The sequence below is a fragment of the Mchenga conophoros genome, linkage group LG20 (genome assembly GCF_057382185.1).
Source record: "Mchenga conophoros isolate Kocher_MC1m ecotype Shallow Benthic linkage group LG20, M_conophoros_male_GT1.1, whole genome shotgun sequence".
NCBI lineage: Eukaryota > Metazoa > Chordata > Actinopteri > Cichliformes > Cichlidae > Mchenga > Mchenga conophoros.
This window is the reverse complement of record NC_140545.1, coordinates 22,076,233-22,104,074: the sequence shown is the minus strand read 5'-3', so window position 1 is coordinate 22,104,074 and position 27,842 is coordinate 22,076,233. Positions and strand designations below refer to the sequence as shown.

The 27,842-nt window shown below is 39.2% G+C and overlaps 1 protein-coding gene across 6 annotated transcripts in view; it reads left to right on the top strand.

Annotated features, from left to right (window-relative positions):
* dlgap4a (discs, large (Drosophila) homolog-associated protein 4a) overlaps nt 1-27,842 on the top strand; it is a 101,416-nt gene that overhangs the window by 47,416 nt on the left and 26,158 nt on the right. For 3 of the 6 annotated variants that reach the window (XM_085258634.1, XM_085258633.1, XM_085258632.1), the window contains exons 2-5: nt 24,247-25,524; nt 25,814-26,049; nt 26,421-26,498; nt 27,057-27,204. In XM_085258634.1, coding sequence (XP_085114760.1) covers nt 24,316-25,524; nt 25,814-26,049; nt 26,421-26,498; nt 27,057-27,204 — 1,671 coding nt within the window. In that variant the 5' untranslated portion in view covers nt 24,247-24,315. Of the gene's footprint in view, nt 1-24,246; nt 25,537-25,813; nt 26,050-26,420; nt 26,499-27,056; nt 27,205-27,842 lie in introns of all 6 variants that reach the window. The other 3 variants (XM_085258630.1, XM_085258629.1, XM_085258635.1) reach the window with 2 other exon arrangements.

Sequence of the window (27,842 nt, the reverse complement as noted above, 5' to 3'; positions counted from 1 at the left end):
TAAAGCAGTGGTGCCACAGATCTTATGAGAATGGCCTCTGTGTTGCTGCCACCTCTGAGCATTGTTCCTATTAATCAGAAAGCCATTTGTGATGCCGCATTAAGTCCTCGGATGTCTAAAATGTGACAAATGATGATTACCTGAGGGAAATCGATGTTGATCACAATACTATTAATGGTCCCACTGCAGGAACAGCATCCATCGAAGTACAAATCTGGCAAGATTCACCGGCTGTGAAAAAGCACTAATTTAGAACTAGCTTTGTGTCAGGTGATTCATTTAATAACCGAGGTCTGAGAGAGGGCCGTGTTAAAAAAAAAAGCTCACATCTGCTACCTTGTGCTTTTTTTGACATCAAACATACTGAACAAAAAGAAAACAAAACCTGCATTGTCTTATCTTGGCAGTGTGAATACAATCGCGCTGTTATGTGAGAGCAGCTGGTGAGTCACTCGCTGTAGTATTGCAGATAGAAAGACAGAGAAAGGGGAGGGGAGTAAAATACTTGATAGTACATGGATGCCGTATTACAGAGCACTTCTTCAGGGTCAAAAATATACTCACTCATCATTTATTCCCCTCCCCATATCTTAGGTCAACCAGGGGCAACGAGCTCAGCGGCACCGACTTTAGCTATGCGTTCGTCTTCCTGTTACTCCTCTGCGGGGGATAAAATCCATATACCACCTAAAATTTATGGTCTACTTCCTGCATGTAGCCTCATATGAACAAGTCCACATATGTGTGTGAAGTGTGCTTCAAGTTGGACAAATAAGTCCTTCAGCATTTACGTGTGCTCTAACTGCTTGTTTAATTCAAGGATGCAGGAGCCTCTCATAGCTGACTTTGGCCAGTAGGATGGGCACACCAGTCCATCACAAGGGTTGCAAGAGATTCTAACAGTCACACCGATAACCAAAGTTAGACTCAGTACTGACCAACAAGCTAGCAGTCTGAAGAGGAGAAGCCCATGTAGGCACAGGGAGAAAGGATTTATCTTACCGAAAGGTTCCGAACCATTTTACCATGAGGTAACAACGCTAACCAGTGCAGCACTTTGCTCCTCTCACTTTCTCATTTGGAACTATTCTTCAGATTTTTGCATCCAGGAAAGATACTTTTGTGAAACTGAGGCATAGCTGTGAGAGGTCACATGTTCATTCTGGCCCATATAGAAAACATTAAACACATCAAATACAGTTCAACGGTCTCCTTCCATAAGCCACTAAAACATACACCTACTAATCGGAAGGCTGGTGGTTCAATCCCTGGCTGCTCCAGTCTACATGCCAAATATGCTTGGGCAAGATACTAACCTCGGGTTGCTCATATGAATGTGTGTGAATGTTAGATAGAAAGCACTTACACAGAAAAAAAGTACTTTTATGAATGGGTGTGAATGAGGCAAGTTGTATAAAGTGCTTTGAGTGCTCAGGTAGAGGTGAAAGTGTTATATAAGAACCAGTCCATTTACTATTTTCAGACAGTTTCAAAGCTATATAATGTGTTAAGAAACAATCTTAGATTTTCACATACAGACTTGTGATAAGGATTATAGACTAAATGATTAAAGGTGCCTGCTTACACTTAATGACATTTTCAAAAACAAACAGTCTGTTTTTAAAGTGTAACACAAAAGCAAGCAACAAAAATTTGCATATGAAGCCTCCTTTTTTTGTCCTGAAGGCAAACTTCTCCCATGTGCGTGCTATTTACATCAGGATTCCTCATCTTTCTTGCCCTTGCTATCGCATTGTTAAGTTTGTGGATGCACAATCACCAACTGTCAATCAGTGGAAAAATATGAATCCCCAACAAAATGTCTTTTGGCTCACTCTTGTGTGTGCATTAGATTTAGAAAACGGGGCATGCCAATGGTACTAATGGTCAGAAACCCACAAACTGATACTGAAAATCATGCTTTGTCCAAACTGATACTATGAGCCTATGTTCAGTCTTGCTTGTTGATCAAAGACCAGTGGCTCAACACCAGTGAGATGGTGGAGGTGTTAAAGAGGTTCTGGGAGAGCCTCATCATCCTCCCACCAAGCAATCATAAGAAGACCATGCACGAACAGAGGATAGTGAGAGGTGAGCGTGTGTGAATTTACAGTTTGTGTGCTAGACAAAGGGAGAGAGTCACGCAGAAAGGGAGGAGGAGATAAAAAGAGAAATAGGTATAAGAGGGAGGGAGGAGATGAGGGGATGGTGAGAGCCTAAGCAAGAGAGGTGGCAGGCAATAAAGCGCCCCATCAATCTGGTAAATGAGTGTCCTTCCAGCAGAGGGTACTCTGAGAAATGCAGCCTGCTCTGTGTTCATCAGTCAGAGGTTTAACACTCATCCTCCGCTCCAACACTTCCTTATCGAAGGAAAAAGCAATTGAACAAATGCTTGGAGTACAGGTCGCTCTGCCAATTTACTTACAGTATGAACTTGTCTGCTTGGCACCTTGAAGGATCATACTAGCATTAGTGAGGCTTTTGCTTAAATTGCTATTGACACTTTCAGTCCATTTACACAAGTTTATTATGGGTGTTCATTCATTGTGACTTCTATTGACCTCAGTGTGGCTACAAACATCAGCAGCACTTTAAAATCTGTTTATATTTCCATGATTTTTTTTCTTTTTTTATTTCCAGGGCTATTTCTTATATGGCCAGTGCAGCAATATCATCTGGTTAACACACAACACCTTTTTCACTTTACACGACAGATTGCACGGTGAAGATGTTGCTCACGGGAGATGAAATTGACTCAATAGCTGTACTTAGCCTAAGAGCACTTTTTATGCTAGTGCTCACGTAGGGTAAGATTTCATCAACCTGTTTGTCTGCTTGCACACTACCTGTCCACCAAAATACATGGTCAATGCAATCATGTGAAAAAGAAAGAACATCCTCTTTCAATTCTAGGACAAAAAAAAAAAAATCACGTCCTCAGAAATAACATAATCTGAAATGCAGAAGCAATGTGCGAAAAACTAAGTGCTCTTTTATTGATTCCATAGGAATTAAGAGGGTAAGTAGCAGCCAGGTGCTGCTAATCAAATGCACTTGAGGTGTAACCACCTCTATAAAAGCAGAGCTCTTGGCAGTTTGTTAAGAGCATTCAGGCGCCAAGGAGGAAACACATCAGCAATGGGCTTCGAGAAGCAATTGCTGGCCATCATCAATCTGGAAGGGTTATAGGGCCATTTCCAAATAAATATTAATAATTTGAAGTCCATCATCCTACACTGAGAAAGATTATTCACAAGTGGGAAACATTCAAGACAGTTATCAATCTTCCCCGGAGTGAATGTCCCAGCAAATTTACCCCAAGGTCAGACCATGCATTGCTCAGAGAAAATGCACAAACCCCAAGAGTTACACCTATGTATGTTAATGGTTAAAGTTCATAACAGCACAATTAGAACAAAACAGAACAAGTGTGGCTTGTTTGGAAGAATTAGGAGAAAACACGACTTGGGTTTGTTAAGTTGTGGCTGAACAAACCGCAGATATCTCTGGGGGGGGGGTGGGTTACTACACCACCATCTCTCTCTCTCTGGAGACATTTATTTAAACTTATGCTATAAATTCACATAATTTTCTTCAACTATGCTACCACAACCCTAAAACAGATTTAGCCTTTCTAAAGTAATGCAAATGCAACTGTAATGTCTCCAAGCATGGAACAAAAGAGCGAAGCCCATTAACCTCCAGTCCTCAAGGACAGTCTAGACTGGGTCACTGTACCAAGAAAGCACATAATCACCAACTGTTTTCAGTGAACCAACTTCTAGATATATCACACACACATATTACAATATGACTGCATATAACATATTGTACAAAAACACAGACAAACTACACACCAATCACAACTTTAACTTTTAGACCTCATCAAAACCAGTGTCCTGGTTGTATACTCACCCTGCTCTCCTCTCTCCATCCTTATTTGAGAACCACTTTTTTGCTTTGGCTTGCTAAATATCATGTATAATGCTAGAAAACTGATGAACTACTCTATAAGACACACAAAAAAAATTCATAGTTGATGTCAACAGGTTCATGGGCATTTTGAACAAATGACAGAGAGCAAGGCCAGGAAGTGCAAGTAATATATTTCTGAGCATAGCTGAAAAGCAAAGTATTAAGGTGTTGCAGTGACCTAGTCAATGTCCAGACATCAACCTTACTGAAATGCTAACATAAGATCTTAAGACAGCTTTGCATAAACAATTGCAAGTACGCCTCACTAACGTGAGGCAATGTTATTAAGAAGACTGGTCCACAATGATCTGATAGACTGACAAAGTCATACACAAAATAAATATTTTAAGTTTTTGTCGTTAAAAGGCCGGTGTGTTTGAGGTGCGGACCAAAACGCAGACACGGGAGAAAAACAAAATATAACAAAAAGCGAGCCTTTATTGTGGCTGATATCATAAACACAAAACAAAGGCAAAGGCGAACTGAGAATAGAGCTAAACTAAAACCTAAACTGGGATAGGCTAAGACTAACATGAAAACTATCAAAGGGGAAGTGAACATGAATCAAAACAGGTACATTCAACCTAAACTAAAGCTTAAAAATAATCCTGAGACTTGACATACATGATACCAGACAGACAACCTAACATTAAAAACACAGAAGGGTAATGAGGGAAGTGGAAACACCTGTGCAAACAGCTGACACAAATAAGCATGATGCCACAGGGGAAGGAAAACTAAACACACTGAACATGGAAATACGACTTTCAAAATAAAACAGGAAACGTAGAGAGACATGAACTGGGACACGCAAGCTTGACACAGGAGCCAGAGAGAGGAAGTGAGAGAGGGACAGAGACAAAGAGGAGAGAGACACAAGGGGAACCTACACGGTCGAGGAGACAACACATGACAAACAGAAAAAGACTCACAAACAAGGAGACATAGGAGAAAAATAACCTAGACTAAAACTCAACTAAATCCTAACTAATAATAAGAACACAAGAACTTAACATATTTCCAGTATAACATAACATACAAAATCGAACATGCGAAATAACTCAAAATGCTGGGTAAAACACCCAGCCCCTGACAGTTCTACAACTATTGAAGCATGGCACATGTTTATTTTTTCATATGCTGCTTCTGTATTCTGTCTCACTTTTTGCTAAATAAATAATAAATGTGTAGAAATTTACATGTGGTTGTTCATCTCAGGCTATATTTAAATCATTTTTGAAGCTAGAAAAGACCAGATGATTTTTTTCTTATGTCCTGATACATAAAACTTTGACATGAAAGAAGTGTATTTGGAGCCAGTAATTTCCCACAGAAGATGTTAGAGATTCATTCACAGCACTGTTCAGTGACCATGGACCGTGAGCAGACATCTGGTGAAAACAAGTCCCATGTTAACGCTTTAAATATGTCTCTAATAAGGCCTTAATGCCAATGGGAGCTGCACATAAACCTCTGTCACCATGCATGTAAGCCAGGGATCATAACCATCACATACTGAACCCAGACCTGCAGCTTCAGCTTTGATCGTACTTTGAGTCTACATAATGCAGTTTCCTATGTGAAGAACAGAAGGCACGCAGATGTAGCTACAGATGGATAACCTTCAGAGAAACTACAATCTCCGAGGAGCTTCAGATGCTCATTTGGAACGTTTTTACTGCCGTTGTTTGCTAAATAAGATGTTCGGCACATTTGGAACCTTTTTGTAATTTATTTTTGTTCAGAGAGAAGTAAGATGCTGTTGTCAAGGCTGAGTTGTGTTGGTGGAATTGTTTTGTGGTGATATGATGCTTGGAGCGCAAAACAAGCCAAGCGTTCGTCATTGTTGTCATGAGCATTGTGACTCGACCGCACAATCCCATAGCTGTTAGTGGCGGTGACAATGTGAGAATCAGTAATAGACTTCTGAGATGAATGTTAATACTCTATTCTGTGCTCGCACAATGATGTGAATGTTTGATATCAGCGTCAGTCATGGAGTCACACAGAAAGAAATCATACACAGATTAGAGCTTAATGAATGTCTGCGTGTTTTGTGTTTTAATGCCAGCTTTCTGTCAATACACAAATACGCAAAATACACAAAAAGCATTCAAATGTGTGAGTGTGGTACTGTTTATTGTGCGCAGTCTGGACACCTTCAAATGATAAACTAATGTCTCTTGAAAGTTTAGTAACCGGTAGTTATTATTCACAAACATAATAACACTTTCTTTTGTCTTAGTATTTGTTGGACTTTCACCAAGCTATCATAGAAAGACAGAAGTAAATAATTCTTCCTCATAAGTGTTGTGTTTAACTTTAATAATCATTTTTGAAGAAAAAAAAACGATGTGCATCAAAGGGTAATAAAGGTATCAAAACACAATAAAAAGCTGAGTGCTTTTATGTCTATGCTTTGAGTTGTGACACTCATGAAAGCATTTAGATCACACTCGTGAAGATATTAAACAAAATCCCAAACCCTAAATCGATACTTCATAACTTACATTATCTTCTGTGTGGTACTCGGGTTTTTGTGACATAAACTTAAAGAAATTTGAAACTGCAACTTAAAAAAAATAGCTGCTCAGTTATTGATTCTGATGGTCAGCTCAGACATGCTCCACAAGGTTCAAACAAAACTTCTTCATTCACTTGATGTCAGCCCATCCAGATGGCTGGTCTGCTGACAGTAATTTACACAATGCTGTTTGAATAAGTGCTGTGATCCCGCAGCTCACTCCACACACACCTGATTTGTAACACAGCTCGGTCTCTGTGGGCAGCAGCATGCTCAGGGAGACAAATAAAACCCAGGAGAAGGGTTTGTGTCAACTCTCTATACTACAGCATTAAACAGTCTCACAGAGCTGGACTCACTTCCCTTATGCATGTCTTTTAAAAGCTGCCATATTGGGCCATCTGGATATCTGGCTGCAGAAATACATGTCCTCTGCTTTGGTCTGCAGCCTTGTCAGCTGCTGTCATATCTTAAACTCCAACAAAAATTATTGTTATTATTTATTTCTGGTTACATTGTTTGGTCATTGAAATAGTCTGTTTATCTAGTTAAAGGCCTTATTCTAATACAGACAATCACATCATGCAGGAAGTAGTGATCCAATGTGTTAGAGCAGACAGTCACACAGAGGCATAGCTACAGATACCGAATTACTTTACTTACTTTATTAATCTATCTATCTATCTATCTATCTATCTATCTATCTATCTATCTATCTATCTATCTATCTATCTATCTATCTATCTATCTATCTATCTATCTATCTATCTAGATTGTTTTTTTCGGGGGTTAAACAACTGCAACACTTACTGTATTGATTATATATTTTATAGTGTAACACTGTCATCTGCTAGAATGCTGCTCTTTTAGTGTTCCTCTGAAACAGTTCATTGCTGTTCTTGCTATGCACCGTACAGATAATGGACATAGACAATGTAAAGTCACCCACTAGTTTTGCAGTACATATTTTTAAGCTTTTTAAGCATTAACATTTTGTCATACTGTTTTTTCTTGGAGCCTGAACTTAACATATTTGGATGAAAGTGTGGATTGAAGTTAACAGCTAACCTTCACAAATTTGTTTAGAAAGCTGCATCCCTAAACTGTAAGGATGCATTAGAGCACACAGCGCACATAAAATACCAGAATTTCATTCACAACGACTGGAGCACAGACTTGTGAGATGATCTGCACTACAAAGCAGGTCATACTATTTGTCAGATAATCCATGAAAATGCCCTGATAGGCACCAACAGCTCACAGACACACAGTGGAAAGGTCCAGTTCAGTGATTCCAATTTGCTGAGGTGAAGCCTAGCAGATGCCAATAGGCTTCAGCGGCCTGTGTCAGGACATCTGTCAGTCAAAACAGCAACACCTACCACTCCAGTATGCAACTTAAGACTTAACTAATAAAAATACCGCCCCAAATTGGAACAATTCAAAAATTCTGGAATTTTTTGTTTGCTTGTTGGTTTGTTTTTTGTGCATTTTAATGCTGAAAACTAACATTAGCCAGATGTGATCAGTCACTACAATGAGTCCTGAAAACGACCCCATTGCTAGCTAGGGCAGTGTTCTTCTCAACATCGAAAGCAATATTTATTTATTTATGGTAATAAATCATATTCATAAATAACATCACTGTAGAGAATTTCCTGCATTTTTACAGCTGCAGTGTAAGTTGCAAACATAAACAGATTTTTTTCCTGATTAAATAAACATTCATATTCACATTCTTGGAAAAGTCTCTGCACGAGTCACTTTTTAAGCTAGACAGCATATTAGCTCCTCACTTACAGAACACCAAAAAGCCTGTAAACATATGTCACGCCACTTTTGTCTGTTTGCATATTCACTTGATGTTATTTTTGACAAAAGAGGAAGGCTAAATGTACTTTCAGTTTGATTTAAGCTTTTATTGGATAAACACCTTAAAAAATGTGGAACCACAGATTTCTCGGCATCTGCACTAAAGACTAATCTAATTTTACCTGGCTTGTCATAACCCTCTTACCCTTATTCTTCATGCTGTCCTGACAGCTCCAGTTAACTGATACTGAGTTAAACTGCAGTCTTCCACATGCTCTGATCTCAGGTGATTTTGTCCCATTTAGCATCTTTAAACTACACCAATGAAACAGCCAGTCTAAACTTCCTGGTCTCTTGTTTTTGCTTGACTGGAGAATAACTGAAGCAAAATTTCTACATAAAAAAGTCAAATCACCTGGTCTTTAGCAGGTCTTAAAATTAAAATACAACCTCAGAAGAACTTCAAAGAATATTATGCCATGTCACTACTTATTTAAGACAAATTAAGCCAAAATGCAGAAGCAGTGTGTGAAAAACTATTAAGAAGGTAAGTAGTAGCTAGGTGCTGCTAACCAAATGAACTTTATTAAATGATCATCAGCCTTTTAGAGGTGTGATAACCTCTAAAAGGCAGTTTGCTGTTCTGGAGCATTCAGATATGTGTTAACATTGCCTATGCTCTCTAAAAAGATGGCAGCACAGCAGGTTTTAGCATTTTAGCATGAAAATTTCATCCCAACTGCCGTACGGTCAAAAGTTGAATACCACTTGAAAAATGGCAACAATGGGAGAGAGAAAAAACATTTTTTTAAAGATACAAGTTATATAAAACAACACTTAAACTGAAACAGGCTGTTTTAAAGCCATTTTTCAAGTGGTTTTAAACTTTTGATCGGGACTGTATCAAGCACGGTGGTGGAGCGGTAATGTTTTTGGCTTTTTTGCAGGACCTGGGCACATTGCAGCTGTTGAGCTGATCCTCCTTTGTATACCAAATTATTCTTGAGTCAAATATAAGGCTATCTGTCTGACAGCTAAAGTTTAGCCAAAATCGAATCATTAAACAGAACAATGATTATAAACACAGCAGCAAATCTACATCAAAATGACTGAAAAAGAAAAGAATGAAGGTGTTACAAACTTCAGACCTCAACCTGACATTGTGGCAGGTCGTTGATCTACAGTCATTGGGCAGGACCTTAAAAGTCCTGTGCATAAACAAATGCCTGAAATGAACTGAACCAACATTGTAGAGTAGAGTGGGACAAAAGACTGAAAAAGTCATACAGAAAATGTTTAGCAGGAGTGACACACACAGGACCTATAGAGCCACAAATTATGCATAGGGAGGTCGGGCAGATTAATGGTTGACATTTAACAGTGGAGACTGCCGTTAGTTCTAAATTTCAAACTGATACTCATCATTTATTTGAACCTTTATATTACCTTAAATGCGTGTTTGATTGTATAAATGTGACAATAAATGTCCTATTTTAACAAAAAACAAAACAGTTGTTTACTTATCAAATTGTTTTGGTTGGTTTTAGTTCAAGTTTGTTGAAGTTAGAAATTCAGAATTTATTATTAGGTGCTGTTTTTGTCATCCATTTAAAAATATGTATCATTGCTACCTTCAGATGTTACAATAGAAGAAAGCATTTTCACTGTCAGTCAGATTTAATTTGTCTGACCATTTGTAAAAGATAAGTGAAAGGCTTTTATTCTTTTATGGATTTATTCACTTCTATTCTGTTCTTAATGCTTTAATTATGGACGGTGTTTTCTTTCATAATGAAACAGCTCTTCCTTTCATCACCGCGGACGTTAAATATGTAGATGTACTGTACTAGAATCTCACTGGGTTGCCAGCACATCATGAGCTGTGTGTGTACAGTATACATGTCTGGGAATGAAAGTGAGCCAAGCTGGTGAGTGACATGGTTTCATTTACATTTTCAGGCTTGTTTTTCGGCTGTGCTGTGTCTATCAACTTGAATCTACAATTCTTCAGGAAAAACACAGCTCTGAATACATTTATATGTAAAACTAAATAAATAAATAAATGGCTGTGTAACATAAATGTAAGTTCTTGCTGTATAGTATAGCATCTAAATCCACAGAATGATGTTCTATTTTCACTTCGCCCGCTCGGTAAGCTTAGCCTTTCATCTCCCGTCCAAGATGACAGCGTAGTCAAGGGTAAATTAGTCTGACACTGCATTGGCTAAATGCTGCCCATCATTTCCCATCTTCGTTGATCCACATTTACTCAGCTTCATGTCCCTTGGTGTCAAGCACGCATGGGATCACAGACCAGCTGGAGAGCACTGAGTGATGAGCTTTTGTCAACTGTGAGATGGCAGCAGAGGATATGGGAGTACAACCAGCACTCTCCCAAGATGGAACTTCAGTGCGTCATCTGTGAGACATACCCACACTGGCAGGGCAGAGTATTCAGTCTACCTCCAGTTCATCATCAGTGCTCCAACTGCCTGCTGATGGGTGTCCACAGGGCAGGCTTTATGATATCTGAGAATCTGTTCTGATATGATCAGACAAATTCCAGGTCACGCTTTGTGCCACAATATTCCTCCAGCTACATGTACTGGTAGCTTCAGAGTGTGTGATATGCTAGAAGGGCTAGAAGCAGTGTTACCAGATTTGACTGATAAAAAGTATCCCCCACCCAGGTACCTTAAAAACAGCCAAGGTATTAATTTTTATTTATTACTTTTTATTAATTTTATTTATTTCTTGTCCCATCCTTTTGTGTTAACTGTTAAGTTCATTCATCTGTCTGCGTTTTCCCATTTAGTTTAGTTACAAATATGTATTCTCAGTTTTCCTGTGTTGTCTTGTTGTGTCATACTGTGTTCTTCTTTTATTAGTCCCAGTTAGTTTCCTTAGTTTATTTCTGGAATTCTGAGTATTCATTGGATTTTGGACTTTGCTTCTGGTCTTGGATTTTATCAGCCTCAATGAACGCTTGCCTTTATTCTGCCAAGTTTCCCTCACAGGTCTTACACTGCCATACTCTCCCATCCTCATGACAGTTTTACTGGTAAAATTTATGCAAACTAATGAATGTGATGAATAATAGAAGTCCTAAAATATATAAAGTTAGAGCCAATTTTGCCTGTGTACACCACTACAGTGGGCTTGAATTAGTCAAGATATGACTTTCAGCTTTATTTTAAAACACTTAACAAAATTTTGCACTATTTAGAAATCATTGCACTTTTTATATAGATATATATACATATTTACATACAGATATGTGTAAGTCAAACAGTTTGAATGAAAATCACTCAGTCTGGCAACTTTATTCAGGAGTCCCTTTCAACTCTAAACAAAAGACTAGGGCCTGGAGGTCAGCCAGGGATTACATACTATGTTAAGGTGGCCAGCAAACAGAAGCTGTCTGGTATACTTGTCTCATTGTCAGCTATGACTTTGAATTGAGTCTAGTACATTGAAAGACATACATAAAACAGCTGCATTACAGCCTTGGCCCTGGCCTTAGCCCACTTTTACCCTGACCACCCAACAATTTAACAAGTAATATTTTTCATCCACGTTCATCAAATATCAATCTGGTACACAAGACAAAAGTGTGTATCCCTACAAGTACAGGCAAGTGACCTTGGTCATTGATGCTACCTCTCAGCCTCTGCTAAGCTGGCCCTGTAACCAATGATTCTCTGTCTGAATTGCTGTAGTCCTAAGGGTCTTCTGTTTTCTCTCACAGCTGATAAAAAGACAGCCTTTTTCATCCACCCACTATTGGCAGGGGCTGAGTTTGTATGGTGCTCAGGAAATCTTCTAATGAGATTTGTAGTATTTTAGCCATGCTAGCACCAGAGGCTCTGAAAGCTTTTGTCTTGCCCTGTGCCCACCTGAAGCTCAGCAATGAGCTGCTCCCCAAGGTGAGACCTTGGTGTGGTCTTCATAGAGGTTGTTTTGGGTTTGTTTTTTTTATCCCAACTTAGTCTGGCCCCTCATGCAGGGTCAGCTAACCTTGGGAATCACAATGGCATTCAAACCCTCTCTATTACGATGAAGTGGCAAACTAGAGGTCTGTCCTTCAGCACCACCCCCGAGGTACAAAAGTAAATACCTGAGGTGGTTCTAGCACCTGACTGGGACGCCTCCTCCTAAGTGAGGTTTTGCTGAATTACAGATTACTGCTCTGGGATGTTTCTATATACCTCCACAAGAGCTAGAGGAGGTCTACGTATTTCCCCTTAGAGTGCTGCCCCCTTGAAATGGACCTGAAAGAAAAACAGTTAAATGAACATTTTTTTTAACCACGGAAAATAAATCCATCTATGACAGATCAGCATTTAAGGAATCTTTTGCTTTCTTTTTAAATCAATGAAAAGGTTCATTGGAACTTAGATGGATTACCAATAAATTTGGCGATAGTGATATCTTAGCTTATCATTTTTCTATGCAATAATTTATTTTGTAGGAGGGTGGTTCTTTTGCTGTGGTAGTCTAATACTGGCTCCTGACAATTAGACGAATTAGGATATGCCGTGTTTCAATGTTCATCTAGGTTTCAGTAAAATCTATTGCCATAAACAAACTGTTGTGCCAATAGTTTTAAATGAGATTCTTCTGATCCGATTGCTCTTGTTGCTGGCTGTACAGCTTGGATGTTTGCTGTAATTATACCACTTTTCAGCACTTTATTTAAAAAAAAAATCTTTGCATATTAATATGACCTTGGCGTAATCCTCACAACAGCTTCTGCTCTTGTTTAAGTGTGTCTCTTAATGAACAGATATGCTGCTCCTCAGGCCTGACTGCTGCAGCTGTACTGCTCTCTCTGGTCATGTGCCGTACACACTGAAACCTAAATCCTGATACTCTTGGATGCTCTAATCCCTCCACAGTACGGAAGCCGAAACAGAATATTAATTTCATCTTGTTTTTAGCACATTACCAATTTGAGCAGTTAGGAAATGTTCAGCAGGCCTAAGCTTGCCTCCCATGATTTACATTGGACTATTGTTGGAAATCTTTTTAATATGACACCCCAGGCTGCAATAAGATATAGCTGAAGTTATGGGAATGCAACTGCAAACCCCCAATGCAATGTTTTGCCTTTTGCAGTTGAATAATTACACACTGGGTTTCATTACTATTATTATTATTTAGGCTCAAATGCTCACACTGGTACCAGGTTAACCTATTTTAAATAATCCGACAGTACTCCATGAAGAACTGAGTAGGCACAAAGAGGATCTTTATTTTACTGGACATGAAATCCGATGATTTAAGGTCACCGTCCTTCTTTAAATTGAAGAAAATCCAGTCCTGCTCTAGAGGTCAGCTAGTATTGAAAAGATAATCACTCAGAGTTCACAATCAAATGGATAGATTTAATCCAGCCAGAATTAAACCCAATAGTTAGAAAATGGGTTAGAAATCCAACCAGCTAGTGAGATAGACTTATACCGAGAGTGAGACCAGAGAGAAGATTTAAACATTTGAGTTTAATACTCAAACAATGCTCAAACGGACCCATTGTGTTTCCTGTGACATAGTGCTGTGTGTTCTGCCTTTTCAGTTTTCAAAGTGAAGAATTTCCTCTCTAAGCCCTGCCCCCCCAGGACTATTAAAGCTTTGACAGCATTTTAAACAAGCGCTGGCGGAGGATTTGCCATGCTGGCTACTAACCAATAGCATGTAATAATTCCCCAGTGCCCAAGTTCTATTCTGAATTTATGGATAGAGTGTTTTAACAATGTAGACATTGGGCTGTGCATGCTTAGCATGCATGACACAACAGCACATGACTGCAGAGGTTAATGCGTGCAGCATTGGGTCCTTTATGTCTTGTTTCGCCTGAGTCCATTGTAATGTCTAAGTCTGTTTGACAGGGAGGAAAGTTCACAGCTCTCCTACAGCTTAGGCTTGCTCTTTTTCATGAAAAGAACAAAAAAAAATTTTTTTTCAAACCCAGAATTTGACTTTTGCTCTTATTCGTATCATCACAAGCACAGTTCAGCCTTACCAGCAAGTGCTGTGAGAGATTTGCACATCATTGTGCAGCTCGCCTCTTTTTTTTTAAAATGAGCACCATAAGTGTTATTCTGTCCGGCACTATGACGTTCAGTCTTGCAGAATCACTGAAGTGAATCTTTGTGGCGCTGGCACAAGACGTTACCAAATGAAAACATGCAGAAGGGAACCAGAAGCAGTACAATGAGGATGGGAAATGGCTCAAGGGAAATGGCAACGTCTCACTCTAATTACACTTCAGTGTGTGCAGTGGTGAATGAGGGAGAGCAGCGTTTTGGGATCATTTTAATGGGCAAAGCACTGATGAGAATCCCATGAACAGCAAATGCTTCAAGCTCTGAATTTTTCAGTAGGCTTCATGTTTTGAGTGCAGCGGCCTCGGTGTTCAGCAATGTGAAAGGAAGATTCTTTCTGATTTTGGAAGGTGTGCACGCATGCCATCCACATTGTCAGTCACTGAATGAGATAAGCAGGTGCTTTGGAAAACCTCTACCTTCTGTAAATACGCAGGGGGTGCAGTACCAAAGCTGTCAGCTGTCTCTCTCAGAGTCTTTCCACACTGTAAATGACATACTCAGTGCATGGCAAGTCCTAAAGTAATAATCCGATCTTCAGGTTGCACCTGTTATGACTTCATTTTCGGCAGTCGTTATTAAAAACAAATAAAATTTAAAATTTAAAAAAGCTCAAAATAAACTGTAAACATTGACAGCTCTGTTGGGGGGAAATACCCAGTGTCAACGATAAAGTTGTATTATGATTGCATTTTATCATCACATTAAGTACAATTTTCCTGAGTGTAGCTGATTCTTTCAGCAAACCCTGCCTTCTCCTGTAATGTGATTGGCCAACACTTGGCAGTTAAATCCCTTCCAGACAAAAATGCCTCTGTGTTGCAGCCCCTCAGGTTATAAATGATGTTTGACATTAATGTGTTTTTGGCTATATACAGCTACACTGTCAGAATGGCTCTCTTATATCTGCATTATGTTACAGAACATTATACTGATAATCTCAGAAAAAAACAAAAAGGTATAACGGAACAGGAAGTGTTCTAGCTGTGTTACTATGTTTGACAATATGAGTAATATTATTTTTTAAACATAAATAAAAGCTGTTTGTGTCATGCAAGAAGCAAAAGATTTCAATGCTTTTTTTGCTGTGAGTGTAGTTACCATTAACACGTTGACATATAAATGGGTGCATTTGTCGAACATACAGTAGAGATTCCAGAAATTAAATGACTCTAACCATGAAATAGTTGAAAACCTCATAAAAAGATCAACTGTCACTTTTAAAGTTGAGTTGTTTTGTACAAATTTAAACCTGTGAGATATTGTTCTGGTGCATTGGTGAAGCAATGTAGAGAGTCGAAATATCACACTGTACCGACGACAGTGATTGACGGTGTTGGCAGTTTGACAAATAGGTTTGGGGAAATGTGTTAATGAGAGGGAAAAATTTAAATGTTCAAAAAATTCCTCTCAGATGCATGTATAATGTACATCATGTGGAAAAGTATTGTGATAAATGTTTAAGGTTTTTGTTCTCATTAGTCCTGTTATCCTCAGGTCTTGCTTTCCCAGGGCAGTAGAGAATAACAGTTGCTTTATCCACAGGAAGCACCAAATGACATAACTTAGCGACTGCAACAAGCTATTAGTAGATTCTCACTAGACAGTGGGGATAGCGGATGGTGTTGGCCCATCTTAAGTGTTATTACTGTTAACATGGACTTTGTACTTGTGGAAATGTGGAGGGAGACAGGCACATTTTCACTGGTTGTCAAGATTTTATTGAATTTCCATGCTTTTGTGAAGTCGGGTTTACAAAATATAGAAGCAGGAAGTGTAAAAAAAAAGAAAGAAAATAAAGAGATGATACTTTTTGTTCATGCATTATTATTATTCATCATGTTCTATTGTCAGTGATTTAGGTGGACTATAGTATACATGCACAGAACACACAGGTCTTATGTAGATGCGGGGTTGTCAGCACCTGACTGCTTAGCATCATATCCCAGTGATTTACTGATCATTCTATGTGTGTGCGTAATTGTTTTCACACCATATAAGTATCAATCCTGTTTTACTGATATAGACATGAAATTACTGAGTATTTTAAGGTTTTTATTTTATTTCTACTAAATATAGCATCTGCAAAATATTGCTGAGGAAGGAAAAAAACTTTTGCACATACATTATATATATATATATATATATATATATATATATATATATATATATATATGTATGTATATGTATATTAAATAACTGAAGTTGTTTCATTTTGTTTGAGCAGGAGTTCCCTGAATATCAAAAACATCTCTAATTTAGTGGTAGAAAAGTCTGATGCATAATCTAAAGGATCCTAAAAAGATTTTTTCTCCACTGTGATTTATTTTTCTCTTGATAAGCTACTCTGAAAATAACATTAATACAAGGTATTTGGGAAGTCACTGACGTCTTCCAACAATGAGCGTTTATTCTGTTTGCAAAGCTGCAGCCTTGATAATATTTGAGCTTGTTTATTGTTTGTCATCTGGCTTTGATTTTCCAACACAATACCATGAGAAAGTAATGTTGTATCGGGGCCAACTCAAATAATCGCATATACGCGTGTGCACACAGCATACAGTAACAGCCAGTATAATAGGAATACTTTAATAAATCAGCCAGAGAGGAGCCTTGACTGATTAAAATTTTACTTAAGGATGGGAATCTGTCTCTATATAGGACATCTGAACCCTGGATCGTATCTTGCAACAGTGCAGAGTTAACTGTTTGTCACTGTTTATTTTAGTACAATTTAAAATATAATGGGTTATATTAATGTTTCTAAATCTTTTGAACCACTTTTCAATATATCTCCAAGTACAACAGTTCAGACGATCAACACTATTTATAATATTTACCATGGTGACAGAATGGAGCCACTGTCAGTGTTACTGCATTCAAACTGAACTTACTCGATGACTCAAGTGGCTTCTTGAGTCTGTAGCTTTGTTTTTTAACTCGAACAGAGAGCTAACTTGAAATGAAACTCCTTTAGTGAATTTAAAGCAGCTGTAATCAGTATGTGCTGAGTCTAATGATTATGTATACTGTGAATGGAGCAGCTTAAGCCACACAGAGCTATAACCTGAGTCTGCAGCTCCCCCCAGATCACTCCCACTGCTCATAAAAAACTGACTATACCTGCTGAGCACAAAACAGAAGCAGTTTCCAACCAGCTGCTATCATAACTGTGCATTTAGCAGCTATTTACCTCAAGAGTTAGTTGAGATAAAATTGTTGTTTAAGAAGAGCGAATATTACTCTTAAATTTGTCAGGTGGCCAGCGGCACAGCGCCAAATGAAGGATAATGTTGCTCTGTACTGTGTCTGCAGGCTGTGTAAACAGGAAACTGTTTGCTAACAAGTTCAACATATCAGCTTAAAAGGTGATAATATGTCAATGTCGTGTTTACAGATTGTTCTTGCAGCACCCAAGTGGCCAAAAATAAAACGGAATTGTTGTCTGCAAATTCGTTAAGCAGGGAAATCTAGTTTATCATAATGGGTATCACGGTTTGGCATGGCAGACCGTGGGGATATGGGGAATGAGGACCCAGGCGTGGTGCTCTGTGTATAAACAGTGCGCACACACACACTCACATCTACAAGCATGGAGAAGAGCAGCCGCAACACCAAAAATACATATAATATCACCAGTCCATGACTGCCCAGGGATCCTGGGTCGCTCAGACCCAAGACCCTGACAATAGGAGTTTAAGTGTGTTTTCACTACTTGTGCATGAATACTAAACTCATTTTATTTTCCCAGTATGAAGCCAGCTTTAGCACTCATTATGAACTCTCAATGTTACACGTTGTAGAGCTTGAAACATCCCAGTGCTTTTTAAAGTCTCTCCGGTTTAGCTCTTTTAACCTTTTCAGCAGTATATTGCAGTCTGGGGAGAATAGGTGGTGATTCTTCAGTCTGCTTTAGCTGATAAAAAAGACGATAGGTTTTTGGCTGTGTGATTTGTCACAGGGAGAATGGGGTTTCAGACAGCAGAAGAAAAATATGAGCAAAGTGTATTCTCTTTACCTGAGTTCAGCACAGTGGCGCACTGCTTAGCATTGTTGTTTCACAACAAGAAGCCTCTGGGTGGAACTTCCTGGTCAGTTAGTGTCTTCATGTGTAGAGTTTGCATGTGGCCTCTGTACCTGGGTGGTTTCTGTCTTGGTGCTACGGTTTTCTCACATAATCCAAAGACATTGTGTTAGCCTTATTAGGGATTCTGCGTTGACTTTAGGTGTGACGCATTTGCCCCACTACATGTGGGCAGTGTTGGGAAGGTTACTTTTAAAATGTATTCCACTACAGATTACAGATTACATGCCCCAAAATGTATTTTGTAACGTATTCCGTTACGTTACTCAATGAGAGTAACGTATTCTGAATAGTTTGGATTACTTAATATATTATCATGCTTTTACAACCACATGAATGTACTATTGCTGTGTGATTTATTACTATTACTGAAGGTTACTCGCCATACCAACACCAACTAGATTTTTAAATCTTTTTTTTTCTCTTAATATAAATGAGTAACAGTAGGTTGACATTAGGTAAGGCTGCACTTTTTGCAGCGATCTCGTATAGAAAACTATTCCGCGTGTATATAAAAAAGGTCCGCGGCTCCGAACCGTAGTAAAGGGACCTCTGGCTAATACGTCGGGTTCCGTGTCGGGCTCGTAGCTGAAAACTAGCTTTACTTGGTTGTCTGGGTCAACTTTGTATATACATATATATATTATATATTTACATGCTTCCATCTCCCGTTTCTGCTCGGTGATAACTCGTACTTTTCCACTCACCTTTTTCTCCCTCCTCGCGCTCACAGACACATAACGGGTATGGCAGTCCATTCTCCCTGCAGCACAGACTACACTACCCATGAGGCTACATTCTTTAGGGCTATGACTGTAACACTCTGCTTATTGCCTTCATATTAAATCATTTTGTGAATAATCTTTTAAAATATTTCTTCACATCATTATGCGGCCCGCCAGTAGAGGTGACATGGGCCGCAAGGTTGAGACACAGACATTAGAGCTTCTTAATGCGTGTTTTGTCTCCAAAAATATGGAGTTCATGAAACAGGAAAATACCGCCGTGTAATCCATTAATTTCAACAAAGTAACTGTATTCTGAATACCAACTTTTAAAACGGTAACTGTAACGGAATACAGTTACTAATATTTTGTATTTTAAATACGTAACGGTGGTACATGTATTCCGTTACTCCCCAACACTGCATGTGGGACAGCTGGGATGGGCTTCAGCTACGTTACAACCCCGATCTGGATGGAAGAAAATTGGAGGAGTGGACATATTATATTTCATAATGAGCAGTCGGTTAATTGTTAACTGAATTAATTATTATGCATTTTTGTCTTTGCCAGAGTATTGTGTTGAACTTACCAATGACTGACTAGTCATTGAAGACTCCCCAAATTATCTTTGTTTTAGGAAAATACATAAATAAATCATATACATATATTTATCAACTCTAATAAAATAATATTCCATTTATTGTGTCTCTAGCAGGGACAACATTATTAATTGTAAACTTTCAAGCTCCAGATGTTGTGATCATTTGCTGGCCTTTTTGTTCTGTTTGTGTGATAATACATATAATAGTTCGGTCTTTACATTTTGGTATGCTAACATAAGCAATTGACATTTTTAACCATTTTCCTTACATAACTGAGTAGAATAGAATAGAATAGAATAGAATAGAATTCAACTTTATTGTCATTGCACATGCACAGGTACAGGGCAACGAAATGCAGTTTGCATCCATCCAGAAGTGCTTTAGTGATATAGATATATTACAATATATATTAGCAATAATATAGATATGTGAGTATATTACAGAAATGGGTCTATTATGGTATGTTATAATGTACACGGTATGAAGTATGTTGTGAATATTCTATAACTATAAGTATGTACAGGCTGTAGTGAGTACAAGCTATGTACAGGATATGAACAGGATATAAATATGAAAAACTATACAGAATATGAAATAAATAACTTTACAGAATCTGGGATATACAGCTATACAGAAATGGGAACTATGGAAGTTGTAAACAGTTGTAGGATTAAAGATTATCGAATGTACAGAATGATTATTTACACAGAGCTATACAGTAGTGCAGTTAAGATAAGTGAGGGTGTAGATAGTTTCTACAGAGGCTATATAAAGTGCTAGTGGTTGTGAGTGGTGGTTCAGTCCATGTTATTATTGTGTTTGAGGGTATTTATTCTGTCCACACAATGTAAGGAAATTAGCAATTTTATTTCACTTTCAGTGTAGTGATTTGTTTTATCTTGATTTTTTTCTTTGTTTTGAGAAGTGGCCTAAGGTAAATAATATTACTGTACACTTGCCCATTCTTTTTCTTAAATGCTTATCTGGTTCAGTGTTGAGGGTGGGCTCGAGTGTATCCCAGCTGTAATAGCACAAGAAGCTGGGTACTGCCTGAGCTGGTTTAAAACATGCTTTTTACATAAAAGGAGCAAATTAAGTCTGAGAATCTGAATTTAAAACCAAATTTACTTTCTTGTTATATTCTAGTAAAGAAATCACAATATATCTGCTCAACAGCTCTAATGTGATTTTCCTCGCAAGCTATTTACACATAAGATAATTATAAATGTTCATTTTATAATGAGCCAACATATATCCAGTGTATAAATCACTAGGGACAGCTTTTGTTTTATTAAGCATATTGTTCGTTTTAGTTTTACATTAAATCCATACATTTATCAAGTAACTTCATTTGCTTTTGAGCAAGATTCTTTAATAATATTCTGTGTTTTCATTCAAAACACTTTTTCTTTTCTCCTTTGGGATTTATTTTTAATTTCTCCCAGCTATTTGGGGTTAGTTGGACCTGATAAGTATAAAAACTGAATGTCATCTTTGAAAGGGAAGTAATTGTTTTTTAAACAAAAGCATGTCCTCATATGGATACAACAAGTTTATTTCACAGTGTAATACAATAAAGTTTAACAAAGTATGCCAAAATGTAATGTAATATGAGGCCTGGGGTTTCAGGACGATAACATGCAAGACTTACAGGTGTTTTTTCAAATACAGAAATACCGTACTATACACCTGACTCTAACTCTCATACATTCTGACAATTAAAGCCAATTATCACAAACAACACATTCTGTGTGTCACATCTCTTTTCGTATTATATATAATGACGGTTGTGGCCTTCCATAGTTCACTTCCAAAACCCTTATGGGACCAGGATACTCAAAGAACAGTAAGATCACTTACCACACTACCTAAGCAGACTACAGCTGTAGCTAGTATAACACTGACAGGTCACACTTTAGATACTGAATGACAACACAGTACCTGGAAATGCTAGTTAAAGACATTTCCGTCACCCTGTGACACCCAGTTCTCTGTTCAGCAAGTCACTGCTACATCCGTGTAGTGTGTGAGCATGTGAAACAGGTCAAATGTGCTATCTTCATTGCAGTCTAAGGATTCATTCACCTTGTAATTATGCAGTAGCCTTCTGGCCACCATCTCACAGACAGACAGACAGATGCACTGAACCTGCGACAGAGTTACATGAACTGTGAACAGTATTTCTTTCTCATCTTCCCCTGTGATGCTCAACACTTGACAGGGTTTCGTTGGTGCGGTGGATGGGTAGGTGGGCGAATTAGCACGTTTCTGTGTGTGTCGGTGTGCCAGCGTGTGTAGGTGTGTGTCAGTTTGTCAGCAGTGGCACCTACAGGACGCGAACACGTGGGGCTACAGTCAGCTCAGGCGAATGAATTACAGCAGGCTGCGCCGTTGTAAAACGCTGGTGTATTTGTCAGCACACTGCTGCGCCCGTCCAGGAACACTGACTCAGATAAGTGGCTGCTCCCTCACTGTAAATTGTGTATGGGAGGTCGGAGAGATGTAAGAAGTGACAAACCAACACAGCAAAATGAAAATGTGTGCAGTTAACATTCTGCATTCAGCTCCCAGGCAAGATTTCATGCTTGCTGTGGGAGAGGGCTCTTACCATTGACTGATCGGTGAGTCACTCCACTCTGATACAGACAGCATCTGTTGGAGCGAATTTAATGCAACATGGATTTCTGCTTTGTGAATTATGAGTTTTCATAACCTTGATGCAATATTACTGTCTTTTCATAGTGAGCTTTGAGGATGAATAAACCTGTGATAGAAGACACACGTGACAGTCACACTCAAATATCTCTCTTTCCTTGATTTGCTCTCTATTGTGTGTCTGTTTTTCTGCTTATGGTCATCCTGCTGATGTGTTGCTGAGGCACTTTATGACAGAGATACATCTTATGCAATAGATGATGAAGTGCTGTGTTAAAATTATCGTTGTTGCACTGGAAACTGTGGTGTCTATTGTTGACGAGGAGGCTACATTAGATTTAGTGTTACCCCAAAAAGGCAGTAAAAAAGCAGCCATTAGCTACACATCAGAGCTGTCATCCCCTGTCAGTTTGCTGGTTATAGCTGTGACATGGGCATTAGAGTGAAGTTTTATTTTAGATTGCTCTCTGTTTTTATTTCCGCTTGTACCCAATATAGTTTCCTCTGAAGTGCAACCGCAAAATATTTGCTTTGTCTCAAAATTCTTCTTTTAGTGAGCTTTAGGGAAGATTTATTGTTCCCTTTAGTTAGAAAAGAAAGAATCACAATTCCTAGTACAGTAAGTAGATTTGAGAGGATGGCAAAGGACCAAAAATGATTTGTGGAAATGAGGGTTTATTTCCTGCTTTGGAGACAAATGGTGCTTCTTAAATATAAAGCTCATTTACATGTATGAGTCACAAAATCGTTCTCCTATGCACTGTCAGTGTAGTATTTCCTGGCTGTACATCATAATGATGTCTTATATTGGGCCCTTGGCTGTCTAGTTTCCTGCTTTGCTGAAACAATTCATACAGTAAGCTGAATAGCTTCTTCTATTCCCTGTGAATAATATGTGATTTACTGTCTTTTGTTTTTTCAATCTTGAGGCTCTATTGCACTTATGTATTCAGCGGCAGAATAATAGAGACAGTGATTGAAGGAAAACTGCTTCTAAAGTGTTCAGAGCGTTTAAATGGCAATAAATTTTCTATCGCGTAGTAGGATTGTTTTAATATTTCATACACATATACTTCGTTAAAGTTTGATATATTCAATTTGAAGTGTACTTTAAGAGCCAAATACAAAATGTGTGTGTAAATTTCCCCTCAAGCAACACACTGTTATGTAGGCACTTGCTACTGGTGCTCCACCTAGTGGTGTGTTGTTTTAATCAACTTACAGTATGCAGGAACTTACAGTGCTGTAGAGGACAGTAGATCTCCTTTCCACATTATTTTCATTGTTGTGTTTCTTCTGTGAAATGCACCACACATTTTTTTTTTTCAGTTACTCCTCTGATAATCCAAGGACACAGAGGGATTAACACTTCTAATTGTGCTCCAACTCTAATTTGGTCATTAGCTTTAAATATGGGAATGTAGAGTTACTTCTATGCTTTTATGAAGCTTAAAATTGTTCACAAATGGCTTGGTGGACTGTCAGCAATCCCTAGAATGGGAATGTACATTTTAAAAAGAAAATGAAACATTACTTTTAGAAAGGGCAGCTAAAAAAAGTTTAAAAAAGAAAAGAAAAGAAGAAAGAAAAGCTAGTCAGTCAATGGAAGTAACAAAAATATGGCACAAATGTGCCCTGAAGTCTTGACATGTTTGTATTTGCTCTTTTCATTAACAGACTGCATGTACTGAGTATCAGCATAGAGACTTGAATTTCTATTGTTTAATCGGATGTTTTCTCTGTGTTTCATTTTTCTGCATTGCAGAATGGGCCCAGCAGGTCAGTAGACCCGCGCTAATTGGAGACATGTTTTAAGGACAATACCTCAGCCACCATGAAAGGGTTAGGAGCCAACCGCAGTCGTCACCTGTCTGACTCGTGTGAACCAGCGGGCTGTTCCCAGAAGCCTCTGTGTCCTTTGACCTCTGACCCTCACAGCTCCTTTCTGTTGAGCCCTACTATAAACCACTATGGCACTCTGGACCCCCATCTCCACCAGTGCCCTCCCACCAGCCCCACCACCTTGACTCCTGACTGCTTGCTGCCTTTCAGCCAGATGTCCAACAGCAGCACTTTCCCTCGTCTGCATTTTACCTCTCAGACTGACCAGGTTGACTGCTCCCAGGCCTGTATGGCTACTGGTGGTGGAGTTGGGCAGGGGAGCAGGGCAGGGGCACTATCCACATCCTTGTCTATGGGTATGGGCTTGGGTCTGGGCCTGACTGGTGCCCCTATGATCACCAGTGGATCGGCCACTATCTCGTCTGCAGCAGCAGCAAAGATGAACCGGTTACCTTCCAGCCTACTGGATCAGCTAGAGAGGCACCTGCCCCTACAGCGTGATGGCTTCAGTACACTGCAGTTCCACAGAGGCCGTATGTCAAAGCAACGCAGTGAGAGCCCAGGACGCATACGCCACCTGATGCATTCTGTGCAAAAGCTGTTTGCCAAGTCTCAGTCCTTGGAAAACTCTGCAATCAAGGGTAGCTTAAATGGGCGCTCTGCAGGAGGAATGACTGGGACTACAGGAAGTGGTGAAGATAGTGGTAGACCAACCCGCAGGAGCAAAAGTAAAGACAGGGCTAAGACTGAAGGGCAAAAGCAGAGACCTAGACCTAGTACACTAGGCCTCTGGGGCTCAGATGATGCCCTGGACACTGACACTACCAAAGCTGGCACTATAGCTGTAGGTTACCGCAACCCACTGAGCATGATGACTCTTGGCAGAGCGGTGTCAGACAGCCAGGCCCCTCCAAGACATATTCCACAGGGCTATAATACAATTTCTGCACATACTCTCAAGACCTCCAAAAGCAGCAGTGACCTCAAGTTCCTGGCATGCCCAGCAACACAAGTAGGATCCAAGGAAGAGGAAGAAAGAACTAGGGGAAGCAAGGACGATACACTGGTGAAGAGGGGCTCTTGGTCCACTCTCACACTTACCCAGGCTAGGCAGGTGTTGCAGAAGGGCTCTGCTACAGTCAACAGGACCATGCTTAAATCAAAGTCATGCCACCAAGACTTGGCACAACAGTTCCTTCAGGTAGGAGGGCTTGTGAGTATTCATCTCCATCATCATTTTTTGGAAGTTTGCATGGATCTGTTTATAATTTCTCTGTGTATGTCTTGTTTTTTTTAATGTTTGAGCACCGGGAATCTTTATTGTCACATTTGCAGAGTTTCTCACAAGTCGTGACAATCATATCACCTTTTTTAAGCCATTGCTGCACATCCTCACAATCATATTGCGAAATACTAGGAAATGCCAGCAGGGATACTGTATTATCCTGTATTTTAAAGTTTTTCACAAAGCATTTGTTTGCATAATCCAGGTCCCCCTGGGCGACTGGGCAGGAACTTTGGGTCATGGAAAGACCAAAGGAACTGAGATCCCTTGTCGAAGGATGCGCAGTGGCAGTTATGTCAAAGCTATGGGAGACGTAGAGGACAGTGATGACTCAGAAGGAAGCCCCAAACCTTCGCCCAAATCTGCAGCTCGTCGCCTGAGCTACATGAAAGCCACCCAGCAGTCACTGAGTGAGCAGCAGCCGCCACCGACGCCACGCAAGTGAGTCCCACAGTGTAGTGAGTCAAAATATGACCTTGTTTATCATGCTCATTGTTTTGCCACTGTTGATTTTGTGCCCTTTTACATTACATCCATTAAAATATAAACAGGCATTGAAGGGGTATTTGCTATAGGGGTATTTTTCTCATGCCTCCAAAGGTAGTCAGCAGGTGGCAGCATCCTGTCATGAATAAATGTCAGTGTGTGCAAAAGTACTTGGTCAAAACAAGATCATAGAAGATATACATTGGAGATAAAGATGCAGTCTAAGGAAAGGGGACAAGAAACTACATACATTCCATTTTTATGTGCTGCAAAAGCAGTCGGTGAACTTGTTGCCATGTGTTTTACCTCTACATCCAAACGGACAGGCCTCGTTGCTACGCTCTCATGCGGGAGGATTATCTGTGGTCTCCTCTACAAAGTGCGTGCTCTATGCAGCATCTGAGGTCAGTGTAACCTAGAGGCAGGCAGTGTGGCCCTAACCACCCTAAGTGATCCTTCCACTGTTTTCCATCACTTTTTTTGCCTAACCCTGCCAGTAATTTTCCTCTCCACCCACAGTTCCATCTTTCACCTTGCAGGTACCCTGAGTGGCGTGTTAGTACTTTTACCCACTTTCTCAAGTCCTGATTTCATAATATGTAAACTTTCCATGAAAATCACTCCAGCACACCCTGTTGCTTATTGCACACACATTTTCACTAACACCAGGCGCCAACTCGGCAAGGCAGAACAGAGGAAAAATTTTTTAAAAATAAACTGAAATTCAAATCTCTCAAATTCTATTTAGCAGTTTTGCTCTTGTATTGTTATTTCCTCTGTACTGCTATTTAAGCACTAGTACACATCACTATCCACACATCTCAGTCGTGTTTAATTTGAAAAAACCCAGGGGAACATTTCCCTGGTTTAGGTTACTCCTGGATATCATCAATTAAACACAGCCCCTTACTTATTCCAGGCTCTGACTTCTGAGAGGCTGATTATTACGTTCACTTCCACAGCACCCTGCCGTCCCTGAAAGAGCTGTCCACTAATCGGAGCCTTGATAACTTAGACTGCCTGGTGAGTCCTTTAGAGGCCCCTCCACGCCACAGGAACAATGATTTCAGCCAATGCTCTGGCACACTGGGCAGAGGCTCGGGCACTCAGGTATGTCTATGATCTCTTTATTATTTATTGTTGTTATAATTGACAAAGATAATTTTAATCAGTCTGTTTGAATTGGGTCTTTTATTAATAAGTTCCCACAGAGAAGTAGTTTTATTTAAGTGAGCAGTGTACAAAATAATCGAAAAAACCCAACAATCGTCTTTTGAAAACAGTTAAAATATTAATTTAATGAAGGAAAGATTTAAAGCTGGATTTAATGCAACAATATTTAAAGCATACATACCTTCTAAAATTTCTAAAATTGCATAAATTTGATTGACTTCAAGAACCCGTGTATATAAAATAGACTGCCACAACCTTTACATTTTGAAGCTACTGTGAGAGAATATTTAAATGAATGTCTATAAGACTGCAGAGATGGTTTATGAATAAACCAGTCGGGAATAAACTTGACGAATCAAAATGATGCCTCAGAGTGTTTGCAGAATTTCAGAGTGGAAGATATGACTCAGTAAAAACCTGAGGGAGCTTGTTGTACATCTTCATCAGCAGGATTGGAGGTAAAAATACCTTTCATAGAGAAGGAATGGCATCACTATCTTTGGAAATGAAATGTTTAATATTAATGATAGAGAGACTCGATTTAGGCCAGAGGTAAAGTCAGTCGGACCTAAAGG